Source organism: Dermacentor andersoni, chromosome 1 (genome assembly GCF_023375885.2).
Source record: "Dermacentor andersoni chromosome 1, qqDerAnde1_hic_scaffold, whole genome shotgun sequence".
NCBI lineage: Eukaryota > Metazoa > Arthropoda > Arachnida > Ixodida > Ixodidae > Dermacentor > Dermacentor andersoni.
Window position 1 is genome coordinate 268698179 of NC_092814.1, and position 14063 is coordinate 268712241.

A 14063-nucleotide genomic window follows, 5' to 3' on the forward strand; every position below is an offset into this window, starting at 1 on the left:
ACTGCAGCAATAACACCGGCTGCCCGACGATGCACATGTACATAATAAACCGGCAGTCGGCTGCATACAGTTTTTGAATGCCTCTTTTTATAGCCACTTCACTGATGCTTTGGCAGGGTTTCGGAAGCCTGGTGCTTCGCCCTTTACCTCTAGATCAGAGAAAAAAAAAAGAAAGAAAAGGTGCGTTTTTTGCATGCATTCATTCTTTCGGACTGCCTGAATTTTCGGACGTTTTTACGTTCCCTAGAGGGTCCGAAAAATCGGTTGTTGACTGTAGTTGCTGAAGCAGGTGAAATCAGCAACAACACAGTCGCAAAAAAGTCACTGTGATCTAAGAATGACGTGTTGCCTGTCAGTCTAAAAGCAAATTATTTTTAATGAAGTGTATATGGATCCCATAAAATATGGGTGGTCATGGCAAACTTTAGCACACACAAGCTGCAGTTGTATGTCATGCACTTGTACACTTGTGTATTCGGGAGGATTTTCTGCAAGGCATTAAGAATGCAGTCAGATCATGTGACCCAAACCAAACTGGAAAATGTTCTATAAGGAACTTTTTTATAATAGCTGCAGTGGCACCTAAGGTTATCCCTGGATTGATGGTACATGCACCTCGTAAACTGACTCTCCCATTGTTATATCAGCTCATTCGCTTTAGTGTTGCATTTTGTGGAAAGTATTGTGTTCTCTATCTGATGATTTGTTTATAGGCGGAAATGGCTACATCAATGACTACCCGACTGGCCGGCTACTTCGTGATGCCAAGCTCTTCGAGATTGGCGCAGGAACTAGTGAAATTCGCCGACTTATCATTGGCCGGACCATCAACCAGGAGTACAAGTGAGGTCTGATACGATGTTCCCTTCATCATGATCCTTCACATATGTTATGTGCGGTTCTGAACCTGGTGAAAGCGCTGTTTTGGTTTTTGTTATCAATACTGATACAAGGAAGCAAACATTATAAGCAACCATACGTTTATGATATGCTTGTTCCATACTTTTATGTGCTTCTAAACACAATTTTTTAGAGTATCTATGTTTCCTGTGGGCCACTTTCTTTACAAGTTATTGTGAGGCTTTCAGTGTAATTTGTTTAGCATGTAAGCTTTAAACATTTTGTTTGCATTATCATGTATGGTAGATAAGCTCTCTCTGTCAAAAATATTGCAAGTAAGTAAAAAATATGTGCCATCTTGCATTTAGAATGACACTGTCAATGCTTGTCTGCGACGTAATTGGTAATTGCATACAAGGCTCTTAAGTGGTGGATGCTAATAGCAAATTGTTCTTCTCTTGAAGTGCTTGCATATTTGTCTTTTTTCCTTTTGTGACTGATCGCTGGTGTATTGTAAGAATTGAGTTTGGTTGTGTAGATGCCACTCAAGTGATACCTATTACCACGATTCATACTGAGACTTGCATTTACATCTGCACATTAAAATGGTTAATGTGTAATTTATTCCCAATTACATTTTGAGGCAAAGTCACATTTTCCTTGCTCAAGTTTTTGTTTACTGGTATTTATGAGTGTAGAAATATTTTGTGAGTCATTTGCTCTGGCAGGTCAGCAATTTTGAACCATGGACCTTTATATGTGGTGTTTTGACTCTTGTAATGCAGTGAGATAATTATGGTCTCCTTAGTGCTATCTCTCTGAGTGTCTTTTCCTTCTGAAGCACCATATTTCTTCAGTTCAGGTCGAACATTGATAGCAGAGTTAAAATAAAATGGAAACTCCTTGACGTGCATTCAAAGCATATTTGTGCAAGAGGGATGTGCTAATAAATGCAAATACAGTGTTCTGCATCATAATACTCCATCTCGTTGGTTATGACTTCAGTGTATTGTTTGCTGCAGCTCAGCATGCTGCAAGAAAATTAGTTCGTTCAACTTGCAGAGAAGTTTGCCTTGCCTTTAGGTTTTTCTTTATGAAATCAGTAATATACTAACTGCAATCATATAGCATGTTGTTAACTACTGCTTGTGCCTTCTGGTTCTGTGCTTGAGTATGATTGTATATGTCTACGTTTTGAATTGTATAAGCTTTTCCTATCTGTATAATATTGTGGGTAGTACAAGTGCTGGCAGTTAAGTTTCTTCCCTAAGTTACCTGATGTAGGTATTCTTCTGAGATAATTTTCTGATTTTTGTGACAGAGTGATCTCTTGCTAGCATTGAAAATTATGTACCACATTGGTGCATTGCTTTGTCTTCTTGCTCTGTATGGTGCCTCTCACGAAAGCAAAATAGTTGTCGGTGACACGTCAGTTTTAATTAGATATACCCTGCGAGTCAGGTTGTGAAGAAGAAAGCTCCTTTGGCTTCTTTGTTTGAAGCCATCCTCGTTCCAAATTGAAAAGCTTGCGGCACAGTCAGACGACCTTTTTTGCTTGTTGCTAAGGTATTTTGTTTGCTGTCATGGTTTCTGTATTTGCTATGATTATGCAACTTTATTCGATCTTGGCATTTTTATGTGATTTACAATTGTGATTCAGGCTGAGCAGCATCGTTCTTGATACCCTCTTGCACTGTATCCGGTGGTCTTCAGGCCTGAACAGTTGCACCAAGTGGCTGCTGCGTGATGTAGCAACTGTAATTAATCGGCTGCATTCAGTCTCTCACCTGGAGTCTCTTCACCAAACGCACTCCTCCAAAAAAGTGGTCCCACATGGCTTTAGTATTTTGCAGCCATTCTTTGCACTGACTCAATCATGGTAGCTCATAGATATGGTGGCAGTGTTATGCACCATAGCTAAAGAATGCTCTTTATTCTAGTGAGAAATAAATCATATTTGGTGGGAGTGTATTAGTTCATTGAGTGGGTAGATGAAAACAACATGTGGATACATGGTAACCACAAACCCTTCACTTCAGTAAAAGAACAGAAAATGTTGGTTTGTAGGAGATTTATTTCAATAAGTTACTGTACAGTGACAAATAAAGCTGCGTACAGCTGAACATTCCGTTGCTGTGTGTAATTAAGCTACTACATGACAGTTCCATGCCTTATAAATAGTTTATTAGAAGTAAAAGTAGCATGTCAAGCCATAGCAGCATTGGTATCACACTCTCTTTCTCAAAAATGTATTCTGTATATGTGCCTTAGTATGCACTGAGGGATTTTGTTCAACTGTTTCTGCTGATGGGTAGTTTGTCAATGTGAAACTGGCAATATCAGTTTGCATTTGAGAAGGCCTTTCATATGAATATTTGCCAACAATAGCGTTGGATGACAGCAGAACTTGTTGGATGACATTTGTGGGAAACAAAGAAAAATTGCAAGCAGAATAAAATGCAGTTTAAAAAATTGAACCTGCTATAATATGCCTTACTACAAAGGCACTTATCAATGTGTGGTGTATAAGGCACTCTGGAAGAGACGTCTCACTCAAAAACAAAAAAGAAACAATATATTATAAGAAATGAAAAGGCGTATCTTCGTGAACTACCCAACTATCAAACACCCAGCGCAACACAAAAGCATTGAACTCTTATATGGCACTCCTTCCAAAGCAGGAAACACTAGCATCCACAGTCACCAACAAGCACAATGTCTGAGAGCAAGATACAAGTGATGGTCACAACGCAGCTGATAGGTGGTCAGTCACCCTTTGAAGGTTTTAGCTTGTCTGTTTTAGATTGACTTGATTCTCGAACATCACATATGTAAGTATGCATTATTACAGATTGCACATTGTGCGCAACATTACACAGCATACGCCGAATCTCTAAAAGCTTGGGTGCACTTTTTGGCAGCACAAACCATTTTATTTGTTGGACTGAAACTGGTTGACAAATCAGCTTTTCTTCCTTGAAAGCAACAGATCGGCTCGATGTTCACAGATAAAAAGAGCTGTATGCTCGCTACTTTGACAATCCAGACTATATGACAAACCTCTAGTATTTGTCACACAGCTTACATGCCATTATTTTCATAACTGTTTCATCACAAATAAACAATATTTAGAAAGATGTGACAGTTATGATAACTCTGCATTTATGTTTGCCTTACAGTATTGGTGTTATGGTTTTATGGCATTGAGGATTTCCAGAGCCACACTAATTCTTCATAGTGTGCACTAGCTCTCTTGCCAAGCTGTAAGTTAAGGTTGGCTTAGGGATCACAGATCACAAGTGTTGCTTTTGGCACCTTGAATCACGAGGCTGCAACCAGCAGGCACAAATGGCTTTAGCTGCATGATTCGGTGAAAGACACCGGCACAGAATTATTGCAAATTGCCTTTTTCTGGCTGGAGGAAACTGTGTAAGCACTTATGCCTTGTTGCCTCTGGACCTCGTGTGCATTGTAACCTTGTGATCGTGAAAGTCACCTCTTAAGCTTCTTTCTGCAGACGTAGAGATTAGAGACACCCCTGTCAGCTATAAGGGAGGTTTGTAGACGAACTCATGTTTGTGAACACTCGCGCATCTCTCTTGAAGGGTGTGGGGGGTTAAGCACAACCGGAATGGCCTGCTCTACCCTTGTGTGGCACTGTAAACATGAGTTCGTGTGCAGGGGCATACATCAAAGGTAGTGGCTCTAGAGCAGCTTTGGTGTCATGACAGTGGACATAATAGTCTTGAAGCTGTTGGACTGCTGGATGCGTCCCTTTGGCGCACCGAACGCATTGATGGCGTTGCCGTAATCTGGCTGCACAGCATACAGCTGGTTCTGGACGGGCCGGTGCTCCTGGAGGTCGCTCTTGCGGATGTCGCGCCACTCCTCACCGTGGATCATCTGGTAGGTGGGTGACATGGTGATGTCGGCCGCGCTATTCAGCTTGGTGCCAGGCCTTATCGCACCCGCGCTGCTGCCGGCACTGCCCACGCTTCGCGGTGAGTGCTGTTGCTGCTGCTGAGGGCTGGCGTTTCCCGATCTAGTGATGTTTGTGGCCCAGGAAGGACAGGTCGATAAAAATACTTTACGATTGGTTAGTTGTTCGGGACGCCCAGCGGCGCAGCAGGCATGGCAGGCAGGCGTGCCGGACCCGTCTCGCATTTACGAATGCACATGCTTTGCCAAAATTTCGAAGTTGCTGCACGCGTGACCTGGAACTGTACGGCCCATGTAGAACCCTCTGTGTGCCAGAGCTTTGCAGAGGTTTTTCTCGCTTTAGTTAGCTTCGGCACATCAGGAGTGCTACAATGGGAGCAATTTCTGGAAGGTCCAGCCATAGATATTGTCCCTTGTGCTGTGGCTTCCAAGTTTGACAAAAACTGTACATGCCTTAGTTCAAGCTTTAGTGGGACAAAAATTGAAGCACAACAGCCTAGGTGACTTGGCTGTAGTGCTGTTGCTTAATGAGGCCTAAAAAATGCGTGGTATGCTCTAGTGGAGCTTACTCGGTGGCGAAAGGGACATCAAGAGCACCAAATGCGTGTGGCATACAGAGTTAGCGTCTGCTTTGTTGCCCACTTGGTGTGATGCTCGCTGACAGTTGACTGTAAACGTGAAACGGGTCCATGCTAGACAGCAAGCACTGCTTCTACCCATACACTCTACATGACTCTTTGGCACACGGCTAATTTCTTGGTCACCAAGATTTTCGGAATTATGAAGTTGCTATTCCTAAGGCAGATAGGAACTCTTTTGTGATGCAATGAAAAATTGCCGATTAAGAATGCGTGATATAGTGCCTTAAGTTTCCCATTGTGCGGTGTTTGGAAAATTAATTTTTTTCTCTATTGCTCATTATGCATTTCGTTTGACATAACAGAACTTTCTAGCTAACCTTTTCAGTCGCATTTCGTCAATGCTTCCTATGATGCAACTGTTCATTGGCATAACCAGGAATCATTCTTTTTTTAGGGGGGTGGGGGTGAGAGAGGTGTTGTCACATGTCATTTTATGTGTCGTGGTACACAGAAATTTCACGGGAGGGGGGGGGGGGTAGTAGGACGTGTCCCGTTGTGTCCCTGGCGATGCTCCCGCAACTGTTGACTGAATGTCCTACTGTTGTCTGGTTGAAATAAGCATTTATTTAGTATATAGTTTCTGTATTTATTTGCTTGATGACCGTCAATTAACCGTATACCAGCATCTAGGCAACAGTGCGTGCGGCTGCGCTGTGTGACGTCTCCAAAACAGCCTTCTGCTTGTGGTAGGGTCTCTTAGCAACAGTGTGCACTCGCAATTAGTTTGCCGGGACAAATTTCTTACTAAGAGGACAAACTCTTTATTGATCAAAACTTACTCTGATGGTCATGGGTAATCAAAAAGCACAATGGTTCTTTGATTGCCGCCGACCACTTGTTAATTTTTTTTTGGGGGGGGGGGGGGGTTAGCATATAATGTGGATTGTCACAAAGTGCAGCCCATAAGATGCAACACAGGGATGTCGCACAGCATGTACTTCGCTACAGTAGCCGCCACTATAGCTGAACACCGTCAAGCTGCACAGCCATGCACAATATTCAGAACTGTAGTAAGTGCTTAAAGTTGCATGCACTGAATGGCTGGTGCAACACATCTTCCATTACGAATCGGCTGGATGTTGGGCACTGTTGTGTATCAGTGTGACCATGGGGGTGACGTCGCGAGTCATGTATTGTGGAGAGAGTTCCTTTTCCTTTGGCATCCATGGCATGTTTAATGCTCATGCTCCCATTGTGCGCAAGTTCACTGCCCCGTTGTCCGAAAAGGGAAAATAGCTTTCGCCTAAAGTAATGCATCCCGCTTCCATTAAACGCCTACTTCGTTGGTTTGAAGCGCCATAAAGTGCAACCCAGTCGACACACACAGGCATAATCCAAGGGATGTCTAATGGATATGCATGTTTGGACGTTGGCGATATCCTAAGAATGTACCCTCAGATTAGACGAAAAGTCCCATGGCCATCCCAAAAAGATCCACACGTCCCACATCCAAATGAAGACGTCCGCTAGATTTCCAAGTGACGCTAGTTGGCAAGGTCCGAAAAACACGCCATCACGGGCATGATTGGGATGTGGACTCTGTATGCCAAATAGTTTCTGCCAACTTGCATCAGATGACAGCCTGCCAGATGGCTGTTTCCCGGACGGGCGCCCTCCTTATGTAATATTTAGGTTATCCTACTAGAAATGTCCCAAGGACATCACACCCAAACCCTTTTTTCAGCCGACACATCAATCGGCGGCATCCTAGAGGCTCGCTCTTTGTCTTGGAGAGAAAAAAAAATTTTTTTTTTTTTTTGATATAGAGAGCAGATATATTGCGCGCCCGCCCTTCCATGTGGGTGCGCGCGCATGGAAGTGCAGTGGGCAGTTCACTTCCTCAAGCTTTTCCGTCTGGCACAGGTGGGATACTCAATTAGATGAAGTTTTCAATGTCAGTGTGTCAGAAAATGCACAAAACTGTGCATTTTCGTGAGCTGGAGATAATGTAGCTTTAGGTTATAATTTGAACATATCAGAAATATTTCTCAGAGGCTGAAAGAGCGAACCTCTAGGAGGCTGTCTATTAATGTGCAGGCCGGAAAAGGGCTCGGGTGTGATGTCCTTGACATGTCCCTGGTAGGATAACCTAAAATATTAATGAAAGGGAGCACCCGTCCAGGAAACAGCCATCTGGCAGGCTGTCTCCTGATGCACGTTCGCAGAAAATGTTTCGCATGCTGATTCCACATCGAAGTATGATGTCCGTGATGACTTGTTTTTCGGACCTTGTCAGCTAGGACACTGCTGGGAAATCTACCGGACGTTTTTGTTAAGATGTGGGATGCGTGGATCTTTTTGAGATGTCCATGGTAGTTTTCGGTTCGTCTTGGATAACACTAATTTGCGAATAGGACTTTTGGAATACCCTCGCAAATAATGTAACAATTAAATTTGCGCTGCAATTTTAGCTAATATGTCACGTTTGTCCGCTTCAGATTATGTATCATATGCTTACAGATGTGCTATATCCGGTTTTGGTTCAGAGTTGCGGATTTGTAAACTTGCGCTTCAATGTTTCTTGGAAGTTCTCGATTTTTGCCAGTTTCTTGTAAAAAAAAATTCATCCCCTAAATAAAATTTCTGCTTCCTACAGTCGGTAGACGCTTCCTCTCCCAGATGCAACAAATTTCGTTCAAATCGGCACAGCAGTTGTGCAAGAGTGTTTCTGCGTTTCACGCGTATTTTAATAGAGAGGTCATAGTTATCCATTAGGTAAAGCTTCCTCTGACGTCCTTCAAACAACCAACACGTTGCCGATTCTCTGGCTCATAAGTCCCTGCCGCTTCTTTTCGTGCTTCTCCGACTGCTCCGGCGTTTTCGAAGAGCACGCGTCCGCCTCGGCGCTGGTCCTCACTCTGCATCGCACCTAGTGCCGCTGTAGATGCTGCCCTTACCGTGCAGGAAGCACATAAAGGAACATAGTCGCACCTAAAGTCCGCCTCCCAGTACAGGTTTCCGCCGATCGAAAGCTACTGTCCCGCGGAACCCTTTCCCGTCTTTGCCGCGCGTTCAGAGCATCCCTGAAAATCCCGTCGACTCCGAGCAGCGCGCCTCTGACGTCACAAACGTTGGCGCGGTGGTACAGTTGATAATCGTTGCGAACGGACGAACGAACGGCTACGTTGAGGCGCCCTTAGCTGATTACCACTAAATTTGTGCGCTCAACCATCCTTTGCCTTACGTCTTCATTGCATAGCGTGTCTTGATGCAGTGAAGACGCAGTAGGGAGCAATGACATCACCCGAGCGCTGTCGCAGCGGCGCGTGTGCTCCTAATAGATTTGAACACGTTCTCAACAAGCTGTTATTAAGCTTAACTAACCTTCGCAGTCCATATCGACCTACTTTGGGAGTTATGCTACAGCTTGTTGCGGACGGGCAAACGTGGACCCTTTCAATCCATTTTGTGCCTCGCGACTGCTGCTCGTAGTAATACTTAGTATGTTTTCATGCGGCCACACGTCGGACTAATTCATCACCCATAAGAAGTTACAGGAAACGATTAGTTATTATTTTTTTAATGGCGTATGGCCAGATTGCGTATGTTATCATAACCTGTGCACTGGGCGTTCGCTCGAATACAAGTGCCTTTGGTGTTTTCATAGTGCAGAGTGAACGCATCCTGCATGTGTAGAACACTTCATTATTTCGATCTGAACTTCTAGTGAGCGCTCGGAGCGGGCTTCGTGTTACCTAGGCGTAGTCATACAAGTGCTTTTGTTTTATTATTATTTTTTTAGTCGTCGAAGGCGTCGAGCAAGACGACCAATGCTCAATGAACGCTTAGCTAAAGAGAATGCTGGCGTTTATTTTTTTTTTTTTTTGTCTTACACAAACAGGCAAACATAACGTTTATGGGTGTCAATGGACGTGCCGAAACTTGCAAAAAGGTATGCGTTTTAAGTGCAAGCATGATGAAAGATTGCGGACAAGATTGCGCCGAAACGAATACAGACCTGATCATTGTGCTTGCAGTTAATATCGCTTCCTTCAGAAGACTGGCAAGGCTAGTTTGCCTGTTGGTCAGAAACGGGCAGAGACCTAAGACAGTGCGACATTTCAGGTACACGAAATGCGCAAAATGTTAAAATCGGACTTGGGAAGGTCTCTTCTAAGGACCTGTTATTAAAGTAGAACCTAGTTGGTACGTTTCCGTTACGTTCGTTTTCTGGCGCCAACGTTCGCAATCGAGAACACAAAAAATTACACAATAGAGTTGCGCTCAATTTTTACTAGTTCATACGTTCCCGGAAAACACGATTTTTTGGAACCAACGTTCAGTACGTCGCCAAACTGCGATCGTATGATACGTTTTCCGGCCGCCATATCCCATGTAAACAAGAAAAGGTGCGAGGCGCGTGCGATCGAGAACAGTATACAGGGTGTCCCAGCTAACTTTAGGCAGAGTGTTAAAATATGCAAATGCCACGTAGCTGGACAGAACCAAGGTAATGTTGCTTGCCGTCGCTTGGAGGTACTCAAATTATTTTTTCATTCCGGCTAATTTGTTAATTAGTCTTAACAAGCTTCTCAAATATTATAATTAGATGAAAAACGTCAATGAGAAAATTGTAGAGTGACATGAAAAACTCCCGATACAGCTTTCAGTTGCTCAATACGCGCTACATAAAAGTGCTTTTCCGAGCGTGAAAGAAGCCCGCGAATACACGCAAACTGCCTCGAGCGGCCAGTCGCGCGGCAATTTTGCGTGTATTTGCGGGCTTCTTTCACGCTTGGAAAAGCGCTTTTATGTAGCGCGTATTGAGCAACTGAAAGCTGTATAGAGTTTTTCATGTCGCCCTACAATATTCTCATTGACACTTTTAATCGAATTATAATAGTTTAGTAGTTGATCAATTAATTACGACTAATTATCTAATTAGACGGAATGAAAAAATAATTTGAGTACCTCCAAGCGACGGCAAGCAACATTACCTTGGTTCTGTCCAGCTACGTGGCATTTGCATATTTTAACACTCTGCCTAAAGTTAGCTGGGACACCATGTATAGCCGCTCGTCTCACGTGAAAACGACGGCGCGCACAGTTTCTTATTCCGGTACCAGCAAATCTCCGCCCGGGTCGTCGCACACAGCATTCACAGCTATCGCCGCCAAACCTATTGCGATAAGCATCTTCACCTATCTGCTTTACAGCGCGTGGTGCGTATTGTCATTGGTAGCGTACTGCAGGCTTTTAGTAGGCGATAAGCCAAACGCGCCACCGTTCCCTGCTGCAGGCGGCGCGATGTGGGCATCACGTTCCGCTTCGGCGGCATCCGGCGTCGCCCACCAGCTCGATTTCGTTTCGGTTTCCCGACGCCTTTCTTAAACCCCACGCAATAGGAAAACAACAAAACGCGTCTCGGGTCGCCGGAGCACCACCAGCTCGACACGCGTCGGCGTCTCGTGCCGCAACGATCCACGCGACGTTTCACATTACGTAGAAGTCAACAATAGTCGAGTTTGTCAAGTTTTTTAGTTACTTCGGATCTTACGTTTTCCCGGTTAGTACGATTTTTCTCGCGTTCTTTTTTTCTAGAAACGTATGGACGAGCTTCTACTGTACTTACTGCCTCCGTGTAATTGCAGCACATCGGCCAGTAACCGTGAATAACCGTGCTCTTTGCATTTAATCACTCTTAAAGTTGCATCGGGACTTCAGTAAATGTGAGGAATCATTCATTGCTCTATCCGTTTTTTTTTTTAGGTTTTGTATGTCATTTGTACGACATGTGTTCATGGGTGGAACTCCCGCACATAACGTTGCTCAAGCGCCGTTACCTTAATTCACTGTCTTGCGCAGTACTAAATAATAAAATTCACTACAAAATATAACAGTGACTCTTACGAAGCTGCAAGGCTTTAAACCTCCCTCCCCCCCCCCCCCCCGCCACTTCTCCTCCTTTCTTTTAGGTATTTTCACTACGTTCCCGCACTTTCCTGAAGTCGCAGCCTTTATCGCGCAAAGCATGAGACAACATGGATGAACAAATATAATAATGGCGAAAAATTGGGAGCTCTATGCTTACTGCTTAAAATACGCGCTTTTGTATCCGAGGTCTGTGTTTTACGGTATTATTGGTCTTAGAAGTGACGTTAATGAGTGACGGTGTAGGAACTGAGGATTATTGAATGGTATCTCTCTTTAAATAGTTGTCTACTACATATAGTGCATTTCCGCCCCTCTGTTCAAGTTCTTTAGCCATTTTGTGACCTCACTGAACCTGTCACTGCCCCGCTGGGGCTCGCGACACATAGTTATGGAAACTGACCTACAATTAATGTGTTGTATACCTGTGTTAGTCATACCTGTGTTACAAACTAACACAGGTATGACTTGCATGACAAACTACAAAACTGTGTCTGACGTACACCTGCGGGCACGTTTGCTGATCTTCGCACGCAATTTGGGATGATAATGTTCCGGATATGATTTTGCGGTCATCTTTTAAGGTCGGGAGATGGGTTTCCGTTTGCGTTTCACGTGCACTTTGGTACATTTTACAACAACCATCACGCTTTTTTTAAACCCCTCTTGCACGCCGTGCAAGCTCGAAGCTGTACAGGCAATGCGCAAAATGCTCAGGCAAAAAGACTTACAGAGAGACACAGACAAATGGCAGTCGTTCTCTACAACAGAATAATCACTGCTATTAGGCGCGTCACAAGCGAAGCCAACTGGAACGGAATTTCAGTGACCTTGGGAATAAATTATACGTGTTAACCGCGAACGTTACTTAGACGTTCGGCTCCTGTGCACGGTAACCTCTCCAATCTCTCAAAGCTATTCAATATATGTACGGAGTGTTTCAGAAAATGCGCTCGACATTCCATAAAAATTGAGAAGGTATGGTAATTGCGATTTCCTCGGTATTGCTTTTACCACAGCGGCATACATTTTAAGATAAAGACTCGAGGTAATAGGTACATGGATGAAAATTTGTTTAATTACGTATTTACCCTATGAGGAGACGGACGACCGATTCCAATGAAAAATTTGAAGCCTTAATGGTTCAGGAAGCTATGCTTCCATCCGAAGAATTCATAAGCGCTTCTAGACTCGCAAAGAAAGAAAGAAAATTACGCTGCTCATTCCTACAACGTAATGAATTCCGGCCAGTTTCACCCTGAAAATTTAAACTGAACTGTCGAGGAGCACAACTGCGTCACGCCACAAGTGGCGTGACTTGCCCGCACCACCGTCAGGCGAACATGAAGCGAGCGAGATCGCGGCTTGACGAAGACGCTCGCTCCGTGCTCGCCCGCACGTGTATTTTTTTTTAAATTGCTTTTTAACAAGTTGGCGAAATGCAATTAAAGTTGCCCAGTGACCTAATGCTAATTGTAGTTTCAGTTGGCTAAAACCGCTTGTGCGCTCATCTACTACAGAGAGATCACGTACTGCCCGTTTCTACGCAATCGTCTATCAAGCGCATCCAATGCAGCACAACAGAAGCCATGCATAATGCAGTGTTTGTACAATCATATAGCATGAACGCACCACATGGCAAGAACACTCATTAGGGGCATTCGAAATCTTCCTTTGTGACAGTTGCTAAATTTGTGACGCCTGTACATTAAGGCACGTTGCAATTTATTGCCGCCATCCCGACTAGTATACTCACCAAAGGGAAAAGAGGCTACCCGGTTTGGTGACTGACTTAACCTGTAAATTTATCGGCGTATGTATATGCGAACTTCTTGGATTAGCTTATTCTGTTGCATTTGAACCGCACGGTTTCAGCTGTGTAACTTGCGACCGAACAAATAAGAAGGAAAGTATCAAGGACCAGCTTCCTCAATGTAAGCTTCAATAGCGAAGACGTGGCCGCGCGTCTTGGTTTGACGCCTCGAAATATCCAGATTCAGCGGGCTTGAATAAGCTCTTCAAAGATGGGCAGATATCCAGGACATGAACACACTTCTAATAGCGGCTGTGAGCTGCAACACAGGCACTGATAAATCGCGAGAATTTCTAGCCGCTCAGCCAAATAAATGAAATTTAGGCGAGGAAATAGGTTCTACTTGATCAGCCGGCACATCACATGTGCATCGTTCCTGCTTTCTGTGGCCGCATGGATGGCTCAAATGTTCTGCGAAGTTTGAACTATGGGGGTCCACGGAAATCGTCAGTTATTTGCGCAGAAAAGAAAGGTTGGCTTTCCGCACACACCGTGGTTGACTCGCCAAAGGAGGGTACTTGAACTATATACAGCGGCAGAAGGCGCGAACTCAGGTGGTTTGCCATGGCTTTGAAACAACTATACATCGCCGATTGAGCACGCGCGCGCGTGCATGCAGTCATGCGCGTTGGTGGCTGCAGCGCGGCAACCTTTATATCGCGCTTTGTACAGCGTTGATGAATGCAGGCCGCTGCAGACCGTAGACCCCCAATCGCGTGTGCCTGACTATAAAGATCCACGCGCCGGATTCACTAAACTTCTCGTTTGTATTGCCTGCTATAGACACTGACCAGTACTCTCGCCGCATTAAGCCGTTCGATATATGACGATTGGCTGGCACCTCATCTAGGGAACACTTTTTAGGTGCGAAGGGTACATTGCTAACATGTATGCCTGTAAACTCGGCTTGCAACTCGAGCGCACGACCGAAGTTGGTGATTTTTTTTTAAGTATCACGA

General features: G+C 44.3%; 2 protein-coding genes across 3 annotated transcripts in view; one reads left to right on the forward strand and one right to left on the reverse strand.

Annotated features, from left to right (window-relative positions):
• The window catches only part of LOC126547711 (isovaleryl-CoA dehydrogenase, mitochondrial), an 84821-nt gene extending 81858 nt beyond the window's left edge, over positions 1–2963 (forward strand). Inside the window, exon 12 of the mRNA XM_050195667.3 lies at positions 714–2963. Within this exon, the coding sequence (XP_050051624.1) occupies positions 714–847 (134 nt within the window). The 3' untranslated portion in view covers positions 848–2963. The remainder of the gene's footprint in view (positions 1–713) is intronic.
• LOC126547710 (uncharacterized) overlaps positions 2895–14063 on the reverse strand; it is an 81916-nt gene continuing 70747 nt past the window's right edge. For both annotated transcript variants that reach the window (XM_050195665.3, XM_050195664.3), the window contains exon 6: positions 2895–4882. In XM_050195665.3, coding sequence (XP_050051622.1) covers positions 4546–4882 — 337 coding nt within the window. In that variant the 3' untranslated portion in view covers positions 2895–4545. The remainder of the gene's footprint in view (positions 4883–14063) is intronic.